This window comes from Rhinatrema bivittatum, chromosome 18, assembly GCF_901001135.1.
Source record: "Rhinatrema bivittatum chromosome 18, aRhiBiv1.1, whole genome shotgun sequence".
Classification (NCBI taxonomy): Eukaryota; Metazoa; Chordata; class Amphibia; order Gymnophiona; family Rhinatrematidae; genus Rhinatrema; species Rhinatrema bivittatum.
Window position 1 is genome coordinate 34,699,620 of NC_042632.1, and position 22,813 is coordinate 34,722,432.

At 42.8% G+C, this 22,813-nt stretch overlaps 1 protein-coding gene across 1 annotated transcript in view; it reads right to left on the reverse strand.

Moving 5' to 3' along the window:
• The window catches only part of FLT4 (fms related tyrosine kinase 4), a 180,985-nt gene that overhangs the window by 104,205 nt on the left and 53,967 nt on the right, over positions 1–22,813 (reverse strand). Inside the window, 1 exon segment of the mRNA XM_029583679.1 lies at positions 13,294–13,390. Within this exon segment, the coding sequence (XP_029439539.1) occupies positions 13,294–13,390 (97 nt within the window).

The window sequence follows — 22,813 nt, forward strand, 5'->3', positions numbered from 1 at the left end:
CATCCCGTGGTATTGGGTATCCCCTGGTTACTATGTCATAACCCTCAGTTTGATTGGACAACCTTGAAACTTCTGCAATGGGGATCTACTTGTCAAGAGACTTGTCTACAAGGAATCAGGCCAACCGACAGCTACGTCTGCACCACACTGCTTGAAGGTCTGCCCGCACAGTATAGTCAATTCACAGATGTTTTTTCTAAAAAAGCTGCTGATATCTTGCCCCCGCATCGAGAGTTCGACTGTGCCATTAACTTAGTTCCAGGGGCTTCACCTTCCCGAGGGAAGGTCTATGCATTATCCGTCTCAGAGACTCAAGCTATGACCAGCTACGTTCAAGAAAATCTACAGAAGGGGTTCAATAGACGTTTTACTTCGCCAGCCGGAGCTGGCTTCTTCTTCGTGGGAAAAAAGGATGGGACACTGCGGCCATGTATTGATTTCCGCGGACTCAATGCAATCACCATCAAAGATCGCTACCCATTGCCTCTTATCACTGAACTTTTTGATCGTTTACAGGGGACCCAGATATTTTCCAAATTGGATCTCCGAGGGGCCTACAATCTAATCAGAATTCATGAAGGTGATGAATGGAAAACGGCTTTTAATACTAAAGATGGACATTACGAATATCTTGTTATGCCATTTGGATTAACCAATGCCCCTGCAGTGTTTCAACACTTTATTAATGAAATATTTTGAGACCTACTTTATGTCTATGTTGTGGTCTATTTGGACGATATTCTTATTTTCTCGGCCAGTTTACAATCACACAGACAACATGTTCTTCAGGTGTTACAGCGCCTAAGGGAAAACAGACTGTATGCTAAGCTTGAAAAATGTATCTTTGAAAAGGAGTCATTACCATTCCTGGGTTACATTATATCTAAGCAAGGGTTTCAAATGGATCCCGCCAAGCTGAAATGCATTAAAGAATGGCCTCAGCCTAATGGATTACGTGTGCTTCAACGTTTTCTGGGTTTGCGAATTATTATCGCAGTTTTATCCAGAACTTTTCTAAATTAGCTGCCCCCCTGACTGCTCTGACTTGCAAAGGAGCCAACATCAAGGCGTGGCCTGCGGAGGCTGAGGAAGCATTCCAAGCACTCAAAAACTCCTTTCTTCGACAACCATGTCTTCGGCATCCCGACCCCAAGCGCCCATTTATTCTCGAAGTAGATGCCTCGGCTGAAGGGGTTGGAGCTGTTCTGAGTCAGACGACTACATCAGGAACTTCACATCCTTGTTCATACTTTTCCAAGAAATTCTCAGCGGCAGAGCGTAACTCCATTGGAGATAAGGAACTTCTCGCTATCAAGATGGCACTAGAAGAGTGGCTGTTATATCGAACTGATAAATATGATGTAGTAAAATTCTAAATCAACAAAATAACATCATGTGTGGAAACTAGATAGATTTTTGTTTTTTATTTTAATTATTTTTATTGTTTTTATTATTTAGTTTTTTTATGATTGTTATGAGCTGGAATCTCATAAAATGCTCAATTTTGGCAACAGTAGCTTATTCAAAGCTTTAAGCAGTCTGACTCTTTTAGACTGTAACTGTAAAATTTCCTGTCGGGATCCTGACAGGAAACGCTGTACCGCAACTGAGGACGCAGAATCCTGCTCTGTCAACAGGACCATAATAATCATCATAAGCCCCTGAAGAAGTAATTCCACGAAACACGAGCCGTGTTGGGCAAAGAAAAATAGTGACTCTCAAGTGAAGTGTTAGCTTGAGTAAAACGGAGCGGCGACAGCTCTAAAACAGAGCGATAGCCCCGATTTCTTTCACATCTGTTATCACAGCGACAAAGTTAATTCTAAACAAATTTGTTGAAGGTACATTCGACTTGATATCACAAGCAAAAAAAAGTCTATTGTGTCCCACATTTCATTTCATGAACGGGAATCAATGATTAAAAATTTTACAGTTACAGTCTGAAAGAGTCAGACTGCTTAAAGCTTTGAATAAGCTACTGTTGCCAAAATTGAGCATTTTATGAGATTCCCGCTCATAACAATCATAAAAAAACTAAATAATAAAAACAATAAAAATAATTAAAATAAAAAACAAAAATTTATCTAGTTTCCACACATATGATGTTATTTTGTTGAACTAGAAGAGTGGCGACAGTGGTTGGAGGGAGCACAACATCGCATAACCATCTTTACTGACCATAAAAATTTAACATATCTGCAATAAGCCCAATGGCTAAACCCTCGTCAGGCCTGCTGGGCCCTCTTTTTCACTCGCTTCGACTTCGAATTACGGTATCGCCCTGCTGACAAGAACATTAAGGCTGATGCCTTATCTCGATCATTCTCCACAGAAGATACTGAGGATCCTGAACAACACATTATCGATCCGGCTCGTATCATTTTGTCTGCTACCTTCATGGTACCACCAGGGAAGACGGTGGTGCCTAAACGGCTTCGCAATAAAGTTTTGGCGTGGGGCCACGATTCTAGATTGGCAGGACATTCCGGACGACTGTGAACGCAGGCTCTCTTACAACAGTATTATTGGTGGCCTGAGATGCATAAAGATATACGAGCCTATGTAGATTCATGTCCAGTCTGCGCACAACATAAAGTCCTCACCGGGAAAACTTGGGGTCTGCTACAACCATTACCCATTCCCACTAGACCATGGACACACATCTCCACAGACTTTATAGCGGAACTTCCTCCATCTGATGGCAACACTGTGATATGGGTAGTGGTAGACCGCTTTTCAAAAATGGTTCATTTCATTCCACTCCCCTCCCTCCCGTCTGCTCCATGACTGGCTCAACTGTTCATGCTTCACATTTTTCGCCTACATGGACTGCCTCAACACATCACCTCGGACCTGGGTCCACAGTTCACGGCTCGATACTGGCTCAACCTCTGCAAGAAATTCTGGATTTCGTTGGATTTTACGACGGCATTCCATTCTCAGGCTAATGGTCAGGCAGAGCGTACAAATCGTACGCTGAAACAGTTTCTACGTTTGTATGTCAACTCTCGACAAGATGACTGGGCGTCACTTCTTTCCTGGGCTGAGTTTTCACATAATTCGCATGCTGGGACCTCTACGGGGGCATCCCCCTTTCAGATTGTCTTCGGTCATCAGCCCCGGCCACCCTTGCCTGTACCCCTGCCTGTTCCATCACCAGCAGCTCAGTTAACAGCTACACAGCTGAAACAGCTTTGGGTCCATACTCAAAAGATGCTACAGAAAGCAGCTCTCTCCGCTAAGAAATTTGCTGATATTCATCGACGTCAGGCTCCTCAGTTTCATCCCGGGGAGAAGGTGTGGCTCAGCAGCTGGCATATCCATCTGAGGGTCCCTTCCATGAGACTGGCTCCTCGTTATATTGGACCTTTTCAGGTACTGTGACAATTAGGTCCAGTGACCTACCAACTTCGGTTACCTGCTACATTGCGAATTCACAACTCATTCCATGTGTCTTTTCTGAAGCATTGATCCTCAAGTGGCCTAGCCGGAAGCCACCCGAGGCTGGGCACCATCAAGCAGTGGATGAAACTATTTATCAAGTTCATGATGTGTTAGATGTCCAGAGACGGGAGTACCTCCTAGCTTGGGAGGGATTTGGCCCTGAGAAGAACTCTTGGGAGCCGGCGAAGAATATATTGGACAAATTTCTGCTCAAGGACTTTCATTCAAAACACCCTGGTAAACCCAAACCTTCTAGGGGGAGGCCTAAAGGAGGGGGTACTGTTAGCACCGCTGGCCACGGCAAGCCGCAACCGAGACCGGGTGTCATGGCTGCCGGCTACGGCGGACTGCGACTGAGGCTGGGCCGGCGGGTGCAAAAGCTATAGCTTACCCGGGACACAGGGTATGGTCGAGGGTCCTGCGGGGGCAGGCTGCCCCGTCCTCTTCCTTCCAGCGGCCGCCGCCATGGCTGATCGGCAGCATGGCTCCGCGGCAATCCGGCTCCTCCTCCTCCTCCTCCGTTCCTAGGAGCCGCACGCGCAGCTGATGGGTATTCTTAAAGGAGCCATGACAGGAAGTGTCATGGCTCCTCCTGAGACTCCGCCCCTGGCTTCCTGTACTTAAGGCAAGGGCTGAGCATTCAGTCCTTGCCTTGGTATTGAGGTTCCTGCCTGAGTGTGTTCCTGTGTTCCTGGTTCTTCGTCCCGCTCTACTCCCCTGCTCCGTGGATTGATTCTTGGCTTCTGACTTCTGGACTGGTGGATGTGTCTTCTCCTGGCTTGATCCTGGTACGGCGTTGGACCCTTCTCCTGGCTTGATCCTGGTATGGCTTTGGACCCTTCTCCTGCTTAGACCCCGGACTGGACTCGGACCCTGCCTGTGTATCGAACCTCGGACCGGCTGTGGACCCTTCTACGACTCCGTCCTCAGACTGCTACGACCTGCTGGAGGTGTCAGCCGTCTGGAACCCACAACCTGCAGGAGGCGCCTGCATCCAGACCTTTCTACAGTCTTCAGAGGAGTCGCCTAAATCCCAGTGGCCGGACTCCTACAGGCTCCTCCTGGGGGGGGTTGCGTGTTTCCGGGGTGAAGTCTTCTATCAAGCCTCTCCAGTCCAAGCAGCCTCGCTCTTCGACGGTAGCTAGCTACCTCGAAACAGGGGTCCACTTTCATAACATTTTCTACTCTAATCTCTCCTCCCCATCTCTGGGAGACCTTTTACTTGTGTGGGTGAGTTGCACACGCTCTTTCTAAATCACACAGCTGAGAGGTGGAGCTATTTATGTGAGGGTTTACACTTCTGGGGGCAAGCTGGGAGTAAGCCTAGTCCATTACATCATGAAACCCTATGTACAAGTCTAACTAGAGTTCATAACAGTGGAAAAAAAGTCTATAAAATGCTGTGATTTTAATATGCTTATGATGAAATAAAACATCTATATTATTGATTACTATTGTTAAACAAAATGGCTCTCTCCTTACTAACTGGAACTGCATAATAAAAAGTTGCATAAAATCTTGAAAAATGGATCATAATTTTAATCTGTCTGCATGATTATGTTGTTGCCTTTCACAATGCCATGTGATTACAGTTCTTCTTTAAGAGAAGAGGGGATGGAGAGATGGACACATAATTGCTTTTAAGAAAAACTAAAAATGATTTTATGTGCTCTTAACAGTCTCTTCCACTAGTGAAATATCCCCTCACCCTTCAGTTACCAACACTCACATGCCATATCCAGAACAAGACATATATATATATATATATATATTTTTTTTACATTTGAACTCTCTCAGCACCACTCAACATGAGTCTGCTCATTTTGCAGGGTGGTCCTACAGGCGTATGGAGATGGCTTGCAGCTCACAGAGCACAGCTGGACACAATTAAAAGCTCAGAAGACAATAGAAAGGGCTTTAAATCCTAATGAGGAGGAGAGATTTGCTCCTAGCAACATATCACAATGCTGTTACAGTTTGCCTGATTAGGATAGCCAGGAGCTTTTTAACCAGTGCCTCCTTCAGATCTTTCAGGCCTCCTGTATTTTTAGCGCCTGTATCCTCCTCGGGTCTGTGGAACATCCAGGACCATTGAGTCTATTTAACGCAACTGTGTCACCAGGGGATAAAAAAACCCAAGTAAATCGCAGCAAAATTCATGAATGTTTCTGATGTAGCTTGCTTATTGCGGCAGTTGCTACCCTAACTAATTGGGCTAGATATTTCACTTAGATGCAGTTCCAACACTGCTCTCTCATTAATGGTGGGGGTGGAAGGGAAATAGAACCAAAAGGTTACTACGAGAGAAGAGAAACAGATAAGTATGAGAAAAAAAAATAAAGTGCAAAACTTGCTGGGCAGACTGGATGGACCGTTTGGTCTTCTTCTGCTGTCATTTCTATGTTTCATTTTTATGTTTCTATGTATTTTAGAAAGATCTCTTAGAGCAGGCTTCTTGTAAGATGGGGCCTTTGGGAAGAGAATTTCTTGGTAGGATATCCCAAAGGAACTTGATCTGTGCACTGGCAGTGTTGATCAGAGAGCGCCGGCTGTACTGGCACCCTGCTCTTTAATGTCTGTCCTGGCAAGTCACCCAAACAGCTTCCCGGAGCGGCAGGAGGTGTCAGAAACAGATTACATTTATTAAAGCTCTGGGCACAGTATAAAATCTGAGGCCACCATATCACCCCTAAGTTTGCAATTCATCAAAAGAAATGTCAGTGATTAGCGCCTTTTGGTCAATATTATTAGCACCTGTTTGATAGTCCCAATAAAAGCCTTACATTATCCAGCATGTATACTACAAAGTATTCTTATTTACCGGTTTTTTTTGTGAGTTATTTCTTAGTCTACTGGTAGACACTTTAATTAAACACTGAAACTGACAGGTGACGCAGCACACGACAGCACGTGCTTTGTATCAGTTTTGACAGAGGCAGAGGCACTATTGTGCAGTTTCACTGCAGGAGTTCACCCCAGTACTGTTTGAACATGCCAGTTATGACTTTTTCACTGCAGCTTGTATATGCTTTAATGGAGCCTGTACTGTTAGACCATCACATTTTCAGAGAAATAAACATAGCTACATACTGAAACATGCAAAATGCATAAATCCTATAGGTCAGTCGCCTATACTTTTCTCCAAGGTTGCTATAATAATTTTCTTTACGGTTTTGACACTGCCTTAGCTTAGCCACGCAGAGAACATAGATATAGACCCTCACCGCAGACTGAAAATAGAAATATACAGACAAAAACTGAACTGGAAACCCCAAGAAGCCAGGCTCTATGCAATGCAACATTGGAAAAATGGAAACAGAGATGCATTTCCTCCCGTGCTATGTCAAATACAGAGATCACAGAGGCGCACTTCTCAAAGCTGACAGAGAAAACCAAAGACTGCCCATCAAAGACTGAGCAGGAAAAACTCTTAATGCGGAGGTTAACAGGGAGAAATAGCAGCTACAGCAGCAACAGATGTGGTTCCCTGCCACCGGGCCAGAAATTAAGTCTGACCAGGGACAATAGGAACCAGCGCCAAAACCCGGCAATTGTCCTTCTTATTGTCCTCTCCATGCCCTGCAATTGTATTGCTATTTTGTAAATGTTTTGGGGTTTTGATTGTAAATCACTTTGGAGATATTTTTCAGAGTCACATAAGGATTGCACACATAAAATTAGCATATACAAGTGTAAGAGACATGTCTGCATGCTTATGCTATTTTACGAACCTTGAGAAGACATCGGTACTTGCAGAGTCACCCATAAATGTGAACAGAGGAAAAAGGAACGATTTAGGGTGTGCCAGGGTGGGGTTCGGAAGTACACGCCTAAGTTGCTATTTTGAAATTGTATACACACCTGCTAGGTGACTTGCACAACTGAAATCCTATTTGTCTTGTCTGTAATTTTTGGGTGGGAGATCTGGGTGAATTGGTGAGGGTTCAGGGTGAAGTGCTGGAGGGTCTGGGTGAACTGGTGACACTCTGGGTGAATTGGTGATTCTAAGTATATGTATAATATTTTCAGAAGCAGAGTACACATACTTTATAAAATACCTGCCTCTGCATTATTGCACGTAAATGTGTAAAATAGAGGCATGCTTTTTAATAAAATGGGTAAAGAAAGTATGTGTGTTCCTGCTTTACAGATATACGCGCATACTGAAATATGCATGTGCATTCTTTTGGGGCAGAAATACGTGGCATAATCTGTGCAGCTCCCGCCACACTGATTATAAAATACTAGCATAAACCTCTGTAGGCTCACTTACACGCGCAAATGGCATAGCATGGACAGTTTTGAACTTTGGGCACCACATGTAAAATTCTCATGCAAATAAAGATCTCTGAATCTGAATTTGGTAGGCTAGACTAGGCTATCAGAAGCCTTGCTTACAGACCAGCAAAAGCTGGAAGTGATGTCTACAGAAGTCATTCATGAAGCCTCACCTGGAATACTTTGTCAAGTTCTGGAGGTCATACCTCCAAAAGGATCCGGGCCAGTTTTAAAGGGGGAGGGGGCAAGTAGGGAAATTGCCTTGGTCTCTGGTATCACAAGCTGAGTGATATTACTGAGACAAAGCTTAACACTGGCTGGGTCCACGTCTTAATTTCTGCTCTGGCTCCCAGTGTAACTAACATCATCCCTGAAAAAGGATATAGACTGAAGGAAGTCAAAGAAAGTCTACCAAAATAGAAGAAGGTCTGCACCAAGAGCCATAGGAGATAAGACAGGGATGCCAATTTTATAACTGTGTGGACAGGGCTAAAGTCTGAGTGCAATTTGTATACATAGACTTTAGCCAACAATTTCAAAGTGAATGCATGTGCATATATGTCTCAGCCTTGCCCCCAGGAATGCCTCTTCCCAATGTATGTAAAAGTATGTGCGAAACTGGCCTACACACATATGTTTATGTGCACTGAGTTCAGATCAATGTTAGAACAGCTATTTATATGCATAAAACCAAGTTTTATGCGGGTCCATGTCTTTAAAAATGATCCCCTTTAGGATCTAAATATGTATAGATTACAGAAGAGGAGAGGAGACATGGGGGTGATAGGATAGAAACATTGAGATACCTTAAAAGGTATAAATCAGGCATAAGAAGCAAAGCTTTTACAGAGGAAAGGATGTTCTAGAATAAGAGGTCTCAGGATGAAGCTCAAGGAGGGCAGACTCAGAAGCAACATCTGAAAATATTTTTTTCATGGAAAGAATGAAATAGACTCTCAGTTTTGGTGGGAGAGACACAAATAAATGATAACGGAAGTCAAGAAAACATGGGTTAAATACAGACAATCTCTAGTGTCAAAGATGTGAAGGGAAATCCAGAGATCAGCAGGGGTCTATGATACTGTACCAGGCTTGAAATTGGGCAGATTAGAAAAGCTTAATGGTCCTTATCTTTTGTCCTATTCCATGAATGTGGTAGGAACTAAGGATGTACATTCGTTCTTTTTTTTAGGCCATTCGTTTCATTTGTTTCAGCCTGTGTGTGCGTATCTTGCAACTGGAATGTACACCCGCAAAGCCGCTGGTATGCTCACATGTGGGTGTGCCTACCCGCACGTGCAGGCCCCCTCAGTTTTTGCGCATGTGTCTTCTGATTGTGAGATGTGCACACGGTCAAAATTAATGAAATGAATGGCCCAACTAATGCACACCCCTAGTAGGAACTAGTTTGGGAATGTTACTTCTATATGATTTGGATTGACCATTGTTGAAGACAAGATCCTGGACTCGGTGGACCATTGATTTGATCCAGCATGGTACCTTTTATAGTTTCATGATCTTATTACCCTGAACCAAAGCCAGTAGGAAGTGATAAGGAAAACGGGCATAGAAACCTTTCCTTCAGGGTGATTTTTCTAACCTGAATTCCCTGCATTTCCATGTAAATTCCCTGCATTCCCATGAAAATTCCCAAGAAGCCCACAACTTAAGGAGAAACAGGGCAATTTTCAAAGCCATTTATATGGGTAAATAGCAATTTATTTGTGCAAATCGGCTGCCCGAAGATTACCCTTCTCTCTGGGTTGTTCCACAGCATGCATGCTTTTATCCACCTTGAAAAAGGGCATTCCCAGGGCCGTGTTTGGGCCACAGCAGAAAAAGTACGTGCGGAGGCTGCATTTTCAGCAAAATGGTTTGCACTCTGCCATCAAAATTCTCTCCAGACAAAAAAGCAGGTGCAGATGTTCTACCCCTGAAAACTTTCAAAGCAAAAGTACATGCGCACTTTTACTTTGAAAACTGATACAAAGTTTAAAAGGACTTTTTCCCAATGCAAGCAACTTGAAAATTGTCTCCCCCCTCCCCCCCCCATTTCAAACAGTGAAGAGACAAAAAATATTGCAGGAACTGAAAGAAAAGATAAAGTATCACTATTTGAGAATGTGTGGGAAAGCTGGATTCACCCTCTCTGACCTTGGTACAGGAAATGGTGTAATGGTATACAATAGGTGAAAAGGATCTATAAATTCCAAATACAATTTTAATAAGTATTACAGAGCCTAGAATGCTGGCAATGAATACCTTGTGCTATAGGGACCGCCGTTGATATTCTTTTACTCCCCAGATTTGTGTGAGACTGAATTAATTTTGGAAATGAAGGCACAATTATTTCCTAACCAGTTAGCACTGAAGGCATGGCTGTTTTCAACAGTTTGACTGTTTTAGGGGATTCTTCGAGAGACGTGGGATTCTAGCTTTGGCCTGGTCTTCTCCTACTAAAAGGGTTTATTCTTCCTGGGATTTGGAACATTTTTTTTTTAAAGTGTGCAGATGATAGGGAAGACACTCATGAACATATCTGGCCAACGGCAAAGATGATCTGGAGTTGTAGCCAAGTGACGGAGCAAACAGCTCATCATATAACATGCAGATCACAAAAGCCCAAGCTGTGTTAGTTCACTTTGAATATAAGGGTCAGGAAGCACGGTGTCGTTGAAATCTTTTATTGGACTTTCACAATACATCTGTAACAAGCTTTCGAAAGCTAAGCTCCCTTCAGGTCACAGAAGACATAAGTGCACTTACACTGGGCTTCAAAAGATTTCACCTACAACTTGTTTGCTGACCCTTGTTTCTACAAGTCAAAGAAATTCTCTCTCTCTCGCTCCCTATTTATTTATTTTTAATAAAACTTGTTTTTTTTGGTATTTGCAATGATCAAATAAAAACTGTATGGAGACCCTTAGAAAAGGATCAGGATAAAGAATTTGTCTTAGTTCTCTACAATGGGCCCTAGACAAGATTTCATCGATGCAGGCAGAACACAGTTTTACTCACCCACTTTACATTATTTTTTGTATCCTCCTTTCTGAAGGGAAGAATATGAGATTACCATGTATGTGTGTGTGTGTGTGTGTGTGTGTGTGTGTGTATCCCTAATCATTTTTGTGTTTACTGTATCCTCCTTTCTGAAGGGAAGAAAGATTATGAGATTGCCATGTATGTATATATGTGTGTATATATACCTAATAATTTTTCTGTTTCCTGTCCGAGTCACACCAAACTTTCAGTACATGTCATGGGGTCCAAGTGTATCTTGATGGGTATTTTTTGTGATGCACATATGCCTGCACATACACATTCCAGAAAGCAGGTTCCATTGGTTCTGCGTGGAACTTCTTGTTCAGACTTAAGAACATGCCATACTGGGTCAGACCAAGGGTCCATCAAGCCCAGCATCCTGTTTCCAACAGTGGCCAATCCAGGCCATAAGAACCTGGCAAGTACCCAAAAACTAAATCTATTCCATGTAATAGCAGTGGCTATTTTCTAAGTCAACTTAATTAATAGCAGGTAATGGACTTCTCCCAAGAACTTATCCAATCCTTTTTTAAACACAGCTATACTGACTGCACTAACCACATCCTCTGGCAACAAATTCCAGAGTTTAATTGTGCGTTGAGTGAAAAAGAACTTTCTCCGATTAGCTTTAAATGTGCCCCATGCTAACTTCATGGAGTGCCCCCTAGTCTTTCTACTATCCGAAAGAGTAAATAACCGATTCACATCTACCCGTTCTAGACCTCTCATGATTTTAAACATCTGTATCATATCCCCCCTCAGCCGTCTCTTCTCCAAGCTGAAAAGTCCTAACCTCTTTAGTCTTTCCTCATAGGGGAGCTGTTCCATTCCCCTTTATCATTTTGGTCGCCCTTCTCTGTACCTTCTCCATCGCAATTACATCTTTTTTGAGATGCGGCTCGCATGCTTTCTTTTGGCTACCTGTGGCTAGAAAGACCATCTTAGTGACGTATAAGACGAATATATACATTAATGTATCTGTTCAGAATACCTTGCAGGCTGACCTAAATGTCCCTATTTTCTCTCACACATTTCCAGCGATGCTAAGTGCACAGAAAGTAAAATGTTTGCAAAAAAAGGCCACTTTACTGAATGTTGAAGACTGGCTTGATTTATGTTGCTGCACTGGGATTAAACTTTGCAACACTCAATGTATCCAATTTTATTAGTGCTATTTCCAAAGTAAACTAGGAATGCATTCAAATTCAAGTCAGGAAAATAAACAACTAAAAAAAAAGGAATCAGCCAGCGTCCTGGCTCTGGGACAGGCTTAAAATTTAAAATCAATTTGTAAAGCCATTGAACATAAACCAGTGATAAATGTACATTTAGTCTATCTGGGAAGGCAGTGGAACTGAGAGTAAGTGGTTCCTGTTAACGCGATCCTATTCTGCTCATTACTCATCAGAATGTGACAGAAATGTGATCGAGTCACATCCAAGCATGAATAAGTGCAATCCCTTATGCCAAGTCTCTGCCAGCGTGGGAAGCAAGAATCCAAGAAGAGTACAACTCAGCTTTGCTTTGGCTGTGCAGCTACATCAGTAGTCGCATTGGTCAATCCTGAGCTTTTAAAAACAAGCAGCGATTAGCGAATGACCCCCTCCCCCCCCCACCGATGGCACTCAGATCCCTACATCTAAAAGGCCATGAACCGATGAGCCTTTGATTTTCTAGCAGGAAAGCTGCTGGGCCTTTGCTAACAGCCTCTTGCTCTTTTGCCGGGGCATTTAGGGTAAGTCTGTAACATTTAAAACCCGAAGCATGGACACCGAGGGGGGGGGGGGGAATTTTCAAAACTGCACCTTGATACACAGTCAGCAGGTATTTTTACCTGCGGGCTTGGCATCAGCTGTGAAAGGGAAAAGTACTCGTGTACCTTACTGCCTGGGGGGGGAGGGGAGGGGAAGAAAGGACGCGCAGAGATTTGCCTCTCCTTTTCCTGCGGAGACTCTCCCACCTGGCAGGCAACGCACCTGGCTTTGAAAATCCAAACCCAGGCATGCTGTGGCCGTCCCCACCCTAAGGCCCACCTCTGCTCGCTGCGGATATAAGGACGCACACTGTAGCACTCCCTAGGCACCCTTTTACCTGGGTGAACATCCATTTACCTGGTTAAATGGCTTTTGAAAATTGCCCTCCAAGGTTCCGACATGCAAATGATTTATGCGGTTAAACTCGGCTTTTGGCAGCATAAAGCAAACGAGTCAAACGTTCTTCACCTCACCCCGGTCCAGTTAATGTCTGTCCACCCAGAATATCAGTGCGCACACATTTATCCAGGCAATAAAAGGGCCAGGCTGAGGTTTCCAGACTTAGCCGGACGGTGAGATAGTCAGTGCAAATCAGATAAGATGGTGTGGCTGTCCTAAATGTAACGGCACAAAACTTGTGCACAGGTGGATTTCACCGGATAGTCAGCCGAATTTCTGGTCAAAGTTAAAATTAGCCGGCTAACTTCACCGCTCAGCAAAGCTGCGAATCTCTGCCTCCAGAGGTGAGGCATCTGACCTTAAGTGCGTCTCTCACCTGCAGGTGATGGTTAATGTGTCCCTGGCGTTGATCACAAATTCTTCTTCTGTGATGCTGATAGTGGGTGGAGTCATAGAATATCCACAAACCAGATCTGTAAAGAAACAGGAAGAAAGAGGAAGAGAGAAAATGCTTAATACACTGAAGCACTGGGCTCTTCTTTCACATAAAGAGCAGGTCACTTAAGTAAAGGTGAAGTCCCAGCCGGTGAGCTGAAGGATTTCTCCTCATCATTTGTTGCACATCGTTATTGTATTTGACATCTTTGCCGTAATCCACCTTGAGCCGGTGTTAAAACGGCAGAATACAAAATGTAAAACCAAAAGGGATTTTTCAGAAAGTACAAACGCTTCTTCCAAGCTGAGGCACGCTGCTGGACAGTGCTCGGTCCCAGCTTCACGCATTTCTTGAATCTGCATTTTATGATTTGGAGGAATCTATGGTAAAGTCTGAATCTTTCTAGCATTTGTGCTCGCCAGACCATTCCTGGACTGTTGCCCAAAATGCCATCAGAATCTTTTTTTTTTTTTGCAGCCTGCACCCCTTCCTAATTTTTTTCAAAACCATGATGAACTCCTGCACCAGAAAGGAAAAAAAACCCCAAAAACCCACCACGCAATAGGAAAAACTGAAACCATCTATCATCGATCAATGGAGGCACTGCTAGAATATGAGAGCTCTTACAGACAGAGCTGTCAGTGTAAAGACAAATATTAAACTATTTACATTAAATCCAGCTCATGTGGATATAATTAAATCAAGCCTTACAGTGAAGCTGAGCCCAGGCTCTCAAAACATCTACAGGCTTAGAGAATGAAAGCAAGCCCCCACAAACATGAGATTAAGCACTGTCATAAAGCACTGTCACTTTAAATTAATGATACAGCATACGCACCTCTCCACATTTCCTAGTAACAATTGTATAATTCATTTTTTGTCCTAAGGTGGAGTAACCACTTTACAGTATGGAGAGCTGGATTGCATTGAATTTTGTTGTGGCTATAAAGAGTAGTCCTAAGGGAAAAGTGATTTGATATTCGGCCCTCAACATTTTGACCCTGCGAATATAAGCAGGATGATGGTGACGTGCGCGGTGTTGATGGGCTCAGATATAGCAGAGTTTGCACTGGGCTCAGGAATGTATCGATGGGAAGCAAGCTATAGGGCTGCCTGTTTCCTAAAAGAAACAGCATCCCATGACACCTTCTGATGTCGTTTATTGCTGTTTTACACCAATCACATAAGAAAAGATGGCCACACCAGTATCTCTGACAAGGGAAGTTATATCCCCCTTGAAATACTGATGGTTTTCTTTCTATTCACAATAAATGGGCTTAGGTTAGCAAAAAAAAAAAAACCAACAACAACAACAACAAAAAAAGATCCAGTATAGCCAAAGGTGCCTAAGTGATTCATGATATGCACCCATAAGACTTTCTCTTCCTTCCCCCAGTATTTTGATAATTAACTCAATCACGATCAGCAGCTTCCCTCCCCCTATAAAAACACATAAGTGGACATCACGCAAATGATCTCTGTTCTACATTGCCATGCAGCTGTCATCAAAGAGTCATCCTCATAGGAGCTGTTAGTTCCATCCTGGCGGAGTTCTAATGGCTTTCTCCATGCCTACCTCTTAGCAAATTCCAGGTCACTCCCGCTCAAAGCAGGAGGCACCCCTACAAACATTTTGCACCCTTGTCACAAGGTGCTAGGCATGCATGTCAATGGTGTCTAGACAAAAGAACCTTCTAAGTAGCAAAGAAACCCCTGGCCAGTTTCAAATATTTAGTAAAACTGCTTCTAAAATTGTAAAAGAGCATCAAATTCTCCTCTATGGGAGTGACGTCTGGGATCCATATAGGATAGGACAGAATCTTGATATAAACCCTGCAGCTACAATACCCTGTGTTCACAGAAACTCCCCCAGCATAAGGTATAGAGTGGAACAAGGACATTTCCCCTTACCACTCAGCACAGAAAAATAATATTAAAATTCTAGCGTCACCTCCCAAATTTCCAAGGCCAGGAAACCCCCTGGCCCCCACACATTGTCACACATAAATGCTCTCCCTCCCTCCCTCATACTCCCTCTCTCTCTTACACACACACACACACACACACACGCTCTCTCTCACACACCATCTCTCTCTCACATACACATTCCCTCTCTCTCTCACACACACACACACACAGGCTCCCTTTCATAGGCTACCTCACCCACATACATGCTGTCACATATACACAGGCTCTCATTCCCTTATGTTCTCTCTCTTTCTCTTACTCACATACGTAAGACTGTGCATGTAAAACTGCTCCTCAGAATCCATCCACCCCCACAAACCTTACCCTGAGTTACTAGTAGCCCATATTACAGTGGTAGAAATAGTCAACTTTTTTGTGCGCCTCTTCAGAAGTGCTCTCTCTCTCTCTCTCACAATCTCAAGCACCCCAAACCACCAATTGTGATAAAATCCGGCATGCAATTTATTGTGGGTATTATATTTGCTATATTTATAGAAAAATGATGAATCTAGGCCATAGTAACATAGTGATGATGGCAGAAAAGGACCAAATGATCCATCCAATCTGCCTAACAAGTTTCTCATGGTAGTAACTGCCATTCCATGCAGTTATTCCCAAGCCTTTTGATAACCCATGAAAAACCTTCTCAAGGCATATCAAAAATCCATAAATCCTCCACCCCTCACCTTAACAATAAATGTAATTATAATATTATAAAATAAAATAATGAATGAAAAATACTCTCTTAAAACCTAACAAAATCAATAAACCTCCAAGCTCTGACACTGGGAATAAACTATAAATGTTTTAAACATACACGTCTCCACTTCACCTTAAATGAGCCCTACTGTAAACACCTGAGTGAATAACTTTAGCTAGTTATTTCTTTGGGAAACATTCTGTAGGTAGTTCAGCTTATCCTGTAATTCTTTGGGCACTGAATTCCAAAGTCAGGCCAAAATAACTAAATGCTGGCCTTCCAGTATAAGTAAGCCATACCGCCAATAAAGGATAAATACCATAAAATATTGATTGTGTTGATCTATGAGCACTATCTGGTTTATACCAGTGTAGGCAATCAGCCAAGTATTGCGGAAACCCCCAGTGCAAGCATTTAAAAATTCAACATAGATTTTTGAATTTAGATCTCGCCTCTATCGGAAACCAGCACAAATCCTGTAGAACAGGAGAAATGTGATTGTATCTATTCTTCCCAGCAGTAGCCTGGATGCTGTGTTTTGTAATAATTGTAATTTTCTCATGCTATTCCTGGGTAAACCCCGATAAAGCGAATTGCAGTAGTCTAGTTTGCTTGTCACCAGGGAATGTATGATCACATTAAGGTCAGAGTGGTCAAGGTAGTGGCAAAGTTGACATATCAAATATCAATGTGCTCCCCCACCCCCTTGGTCCACACTATGAATTACCCCAATGTTTTGGGTGGGGAGTACCACATGATTTATTTTTGAGTTTGTAGCCTGAGTGGGGGATGAGACAGGGTCTCGGTCATCCCAATACCATAATTCTGTGCCCTTCCCAAACAACCTCTCACTTGTGGCATCACAGACCAGATAAAATCATCACATGAGAACAAAACAGTAATTAACCCTTTTACTAGTATTGTGTAAGTAAACAGTAAATCCAGCCAGAACATTAAATGAGAAAAGTACAGCAGTGAAGTATAATAAAAACCTGCAGTTTTATTATTTTAAATCAATCAATCAATGCAAAAATAACACCAGGTGTGGCCTGTTAGCCAGGGCAACCAACATACTTATACAGATAGTAAAAAAAAATAGGGAATGCTAATAGAGAAAGTTTTTTTTGGAGGGGGCAATAGTGAAGTACACAACTTTCAAAAATTGTCTTTACTCATGAGTACTCAAAAAAATAAAAGGGGGAGATGGGGGGAACCAGATCCATCCCAATGTCACCAGTTTATAAAGGGTGCACCCTGACCCAAATACAAATTGTGTGGGAAAAAAACAATCAAAAATGAAGAAGTCTCTCTTGATGGTGGAGCTGGCTAGATGACAAACCAAATAGATGAACACTGCAATGTGTGAAAGGTCTCTCTCTCCTGGGGAGCTTTCCCAAATGATTTATTTGGTATAGAACAGAAAGCGGGCATGGTTTCAGTTTCTTACAGAAACTGAAACCATCAGCTTCTCTATCCCAGTCCTATCTTTTGTGTCTGTACCTGCCAGCAAGGGTTTATGCTTGACTTTGGCTGAAAGGCTGAAGCAGCTAAGATGAGATACTGAATTTGTGACAAAAGGCAAGAAAATAAACCTTCTCCCTCCTCTGCTAAGATACTCTCTGTGCAAAGTTTAGATTACTTAACTCAGTCTCTTAGAAGGGTAATCCAGCCATGGGCCTGGATATCTCTGGAAAGGAAGTCTCTCAGTTCCTGAATCCTCTGTCCCTTATTGGGATTTTACATGTATCTCGGCTATGAAGCCTCTGTCCCTTATTGGGATTTTACATGTAGCTCGGCTATGAAGCAATTCTGTCTCTCCCTCTCGATAATTAGCTTTTCAGGAGAAGAACTGATAGCAGAGCTGCCAGATGCACTCCCCTCTTCCTGGTTCCTGGCTCCAACTCATGATAAATTCATGGGGGCAGGAACCTGGTTTATAGTAGCTTATTACATAAAGAATAAAACACTGACTGCACAACAGTAGAAATTTGTTGTGGCATAGAAAATTGTGAATAAAATTTGATTCTGAGATTGGTTACCACCTCCTTGGGCACTTAAGAAATACCCAAGCAATGAGATAACATAGTAAGGAATAAAAAAATGATATTTATTCCTCCTTAATAAGCACAGAGCCACAGACTTAACAGCATTCAATTTGGGTCTATGCTGAAAAAGCCAGTTTGATACCACTTCAAGGTATAGATTTATTTATGTTAGTATTTCAGTTTCTTAGATGCTCACTTCCAAATGAAATGAGTGATTTACAATTCAAACAAAATTGCAATAAGACATACATAAAACAAACCAACAGTAACAAAGCATATAACCTAATAAAATAACATACCAAGAAAGATTAAACAAAAATAAATTAAAATTAAAATTCTGATATCAAATTATAATAAGAATCAGATCAATCAGCATTTGTCATTATAAAATATTAAAACTAATTCTTAAACGCTATTTAAAAAAAAAAAAAGCTTTAAAATGTTTACAAAAACTCTTAAGCTCACTAAAGGTACTAATGCCATCTACATAGCAGGTGTTGTCATTACTATGTTAGAAGATACCTAGAATAAAAATGAACTCCTTACCTGGGAGTCATCAGAACCAGACCCTAGGCCATCTTGTCTTTAACAGCAGATTATATTTTAGACTAGGGCTCACAACCCCATTCTTGCTGCTGTTAATCACATCTATACAGTGCCCATAGAAGGGTGACCAGATGCTCTAGGTGGTGATGTCATCACACGATCTCTCTCTCTCTCTCTCCTAATCACACAAATCAAACGACCCCAGCTCCTCAAAGAAATACATACCCCAAAATGGAGAACGCCCTCCAGCTCTATGCATCACCCATGCCACGTCTCATCTCATCTGACCTTTCAAAACTGTCACCTTTACCGGCCATTCTGCCACCCCACCAATTTCCAGCACCCTAGGCGACTGTCTACCTGCCTAATGCTTCTGCTGGCCCTGGATATATATTCTTAATAGGAGACAGCATAATGCCCAAACTAGTACTAACTAAATAAAATAACTCTAAGTGCCTCATCCTTATCTTTTTCATAGTCATTTTTATTCATTTCCTGATATAAGGGCCCCTTAAAGGAGCGGCAGATGACAAAGGCTTAAATGAATGAAAAAATAATTGATTAGTATTAATCTTGTTGTTACAAAAAATACATTTGAAATGCAGCACTAGAAGGGTAGGAATGACTATGGAATACCCACAGATGGGGTAAGATGTAGGATGAGGTTTGATGGAAGGAGGGAGGGCTAGGGCAGCTGGGGGAGAATGCACCAAGCCTGTTGAGGAAAGAGGGTGGTTTTTGTATTTTCGTAGTGTGGAGATTTTTGTTGGGAGGTGGGGGACTCTGGACTGACTGGTAGTGCTTTTTTATTTATTTATTTTTTTAATGAAAATCAAACTAAATTTAATTTTCTTTCATTTGGTTTTAAAAACAAAATGAAATGAAATAAGAAATTTCGTTATGATTTCCTATTCATTTCAAATGGAAGCAGAATGAAAATACAAACAAAAAACAAACTTTGAAATGTTTGTATGCTAATGCCAGAAGTCTAAGAAGTAAGATGGGAGAATTAGAATGTATAGCAGTGAATGATGACACAGACTTAATTGGCATCTCAGAGACTTGGTGGAAGGAGGACAACCAATGGGACAGTGCTACACCGGAGTACAAATTATATCGCAATGACAGAGAGGAGCACCCGGGAGGCGGTGTGGCGCTTTATGTCTGGGATGGCATAGAGTCCAACAGGATAAACATCCTGCATGAGACTAAATGCACAATTGAATCTTTATGGGTAGAAATCCCTTGTGTGTCAGGGAAGACTATAGTGATAGGAGTATACTACTGTCCACCTGGTCAAGATGGTGAGACGGACAGTGAAATGCTAAGAGAAATTAGGGAACCTAACCAAATTGGTAATGCAGTAATAATGGGAGACTTCAATTACCCCAATATTGACTGGGTAAATGTGTCATCGGGACACGCTAGAGAGATACAGTTCCTGGATGGAATAAATGATAGCTTTATGGAGCAATTAGTTCAGGAACCGACAAAAGAAGGAGAAATTTTAGATCTAATTCTCAGCGGAGCACAGGATTTGGTGAGAGAGGTAACGATGGTGGGGCCGCTTGGCAATAGTGATCATAATATGAATTTGAATTAATGACTGGAAGGGGGACAGTAAGCTCTCGTGCTAAATTTTCAAAAGGGAAACTTTGATAAAATGAGAAAAATAGTTAGACAAAAACTGAAAGGAGCAGCTACAAAAGTAAAAAGTGTGCAAGAGGTGTGGTCATTGTTAAAAAATATCATCCTAGAAGCACAGTCCAGATGTATTCCACACATTAAGAAAGGTGGAAAGAAGGCAAAACGATTACCAGCATGGTTAAAAGGGGAGGTGAAAGAAGCTATTTTAGCCAAAAGATCTTCATTCAAAAATGGAAGAAGGATCCAACAGAAGAAAATAGGTTAATGCATAAACGTTGGCAAGTTAAATGTAAGACATTGATAAGACAGGCTAAGAGAGAATTTGAAAAGACGTTGGCCGTAGAGGCAAAAACTCACAGTAAAAACTTTTTAAAATATATCTGAAGCAGAAAGCCTGTGAGGGAGTCAGTTGGACAGTTAGCTGATCGAGGGGTTAAAGGGGCACTTAGAGAAGATAAGGCCATCGTGGAAAGATTAAATGATTTCTTTGCTTCAGGGTTTACTGAAGAGAATGTTGGGGAGGTACCCATACTGGAGAAGGTTTTCATGGGTAATGATTCAGATGGACTGAACCAAATCACGGTGAACCTAGAAGATGTGGTAGACCTGATTGACAAACGTAAGAGTAGTAAATCACACCTGGACTGGATGGTATACACCCCAGAGTTCTGAAGGAGCTAAAAAATGAAATTTCAGACCTATTAGTAAACATTTCTAACCTATCATTAAAATCATCCATTGTACCTGAAGACTGGAGGATAGCTTGTTATGCTCCGCGGCCGTGGCGGCCCACGACCGCGTTTCCCTACCTGACTCTCAGCGCCAGGAAGCCCCGGGGGAGGGCTCCGACTCGGGCCCGTGCTGCCCACTGCAGGGGAAGCCGTCCTGCTTTCCTCAGTGTCTCTCCTCCACCGGGAGAGCAAGATGGCCGCCGCCATGAGATCCAAGATGGCCACCGTCAACTCATTTGCATTTAAAGGGACCTGGTCCCTTTAACTGGACTCACCTGTTTCCAATGATCCAGAGCAGAGGAAGTATATAGGGAGGCTCCCTCTGCTCATTCCTTGACTTGGCAACGTCTCCTGTGAGCTTTGTCCAGTCTGCTTGCTTCAGTGAGTTCTTCGAGCTTGGCTTCTGCTTTGTCTTCCTGGTTCCTGACTTCGGATTGGCTTACGGTGATTCTCTGGTTCCTGACTTCGGATTGGCAAGCGGTGATTCTCTGGTGCACGACTTTGGACTGGTGAGCGACGACCCTCTGGCACTCGACCTAGGACTCCCTCAAGACTCCATCTCCAAGGGCCCACCTAAGTCCCAGCGGCCCGGGTCCCTACGGGCTCCTCCTGGGGGGACCGCAGGCTTCCAGGGCGAAGCTCCAGTTGGCCTTTGCACCATTGCTCTGACCTCCATAGGTCCACCTAAGTCCCAGCGGTCGGGTCCCTACGGGCTCCTCCCGGGAGGACTGCAGACCACCAATGGTGAAGACACAGCACCTCATCTCGTCTCTTCATCGCCTCTGTATTCGCCTCCGCCTCCAGTGCCAAGGGTCAGCTGGTCCCGCCTCCTGTTCTGCCTCGCCACCCGACAAGAGAGCCTACGGACCCTCCGAAAGGTATACCACCCTCTTGTCGGCCAAGGGTCCACAAGCCTGAGCATAACATAGCTAATGTAACCCCAATATTTAAAAAGGGCTCCAGGGGCGATCCGGGAAACTACAGACCGGTTAGCCTGACTTCAGTGCCAGGAAAAAATAGTGGAAAGTGTTCTAAACATCAAAATCACAGAACATATAGAAAGACATGGTTTAATGGAACAAAGTCAGAATGGCTTTACCCAGGGCAAGTCTTGCCTCACAAATCTGCTTCACTTTTTTGAAGGAGTTAATAAACATGTGGATAAAGGTGAACCGGTAGATGTAGTGTACTTGGATTTTCAGAAGGCGTTTGACAAAGTTCCTCATGAGAGGCTTCTAGGAAAAGTAAAAAGTCATGGGATAGGTGGTGATGTCCTTTCGTGGATTGCAAACTGGCTAAAAGACAGGAAACAGAGAGTAGGATTAAATGGACAATTTTCTCAGAGGAAGGGAGTGGGCAGTGGAGTGCCTCAGGGATCTGTATTGGGACCCTTACTTTTCAATATATTTAATAAACGATCTGGAAAGAAATACGATGAGTGAGGTAATCAAATTTGCAGATGATACAAAATTGTTCAGAGTAGTTAAATCACAAGCAGATTGTGATAAATTGCAGGACGACCTTGTGAGACTGGAAAATTGGGCATCAAAATGGCAGATGAAATTTAATGTGGATAAGTGCAAGGTGATGCATATAGGGAAAAAATAACCCATGCCATAGTTACACAATGTTAGGTTCCATATTAGGTGCTACTACCCAAGAAAGAGATCTAGGCGTCATAGTGGATAACACATTGAAATCATCGGTTCAGTGTGCTGCGGCAGTCAAAAAAGCAAACAGAATGTTGGGAATTATTAGAAAGGGAATGGTGAATAAAACGGAAAATGTCATAATGCCTCTGTATCGCTCCATGGTGAGACCGC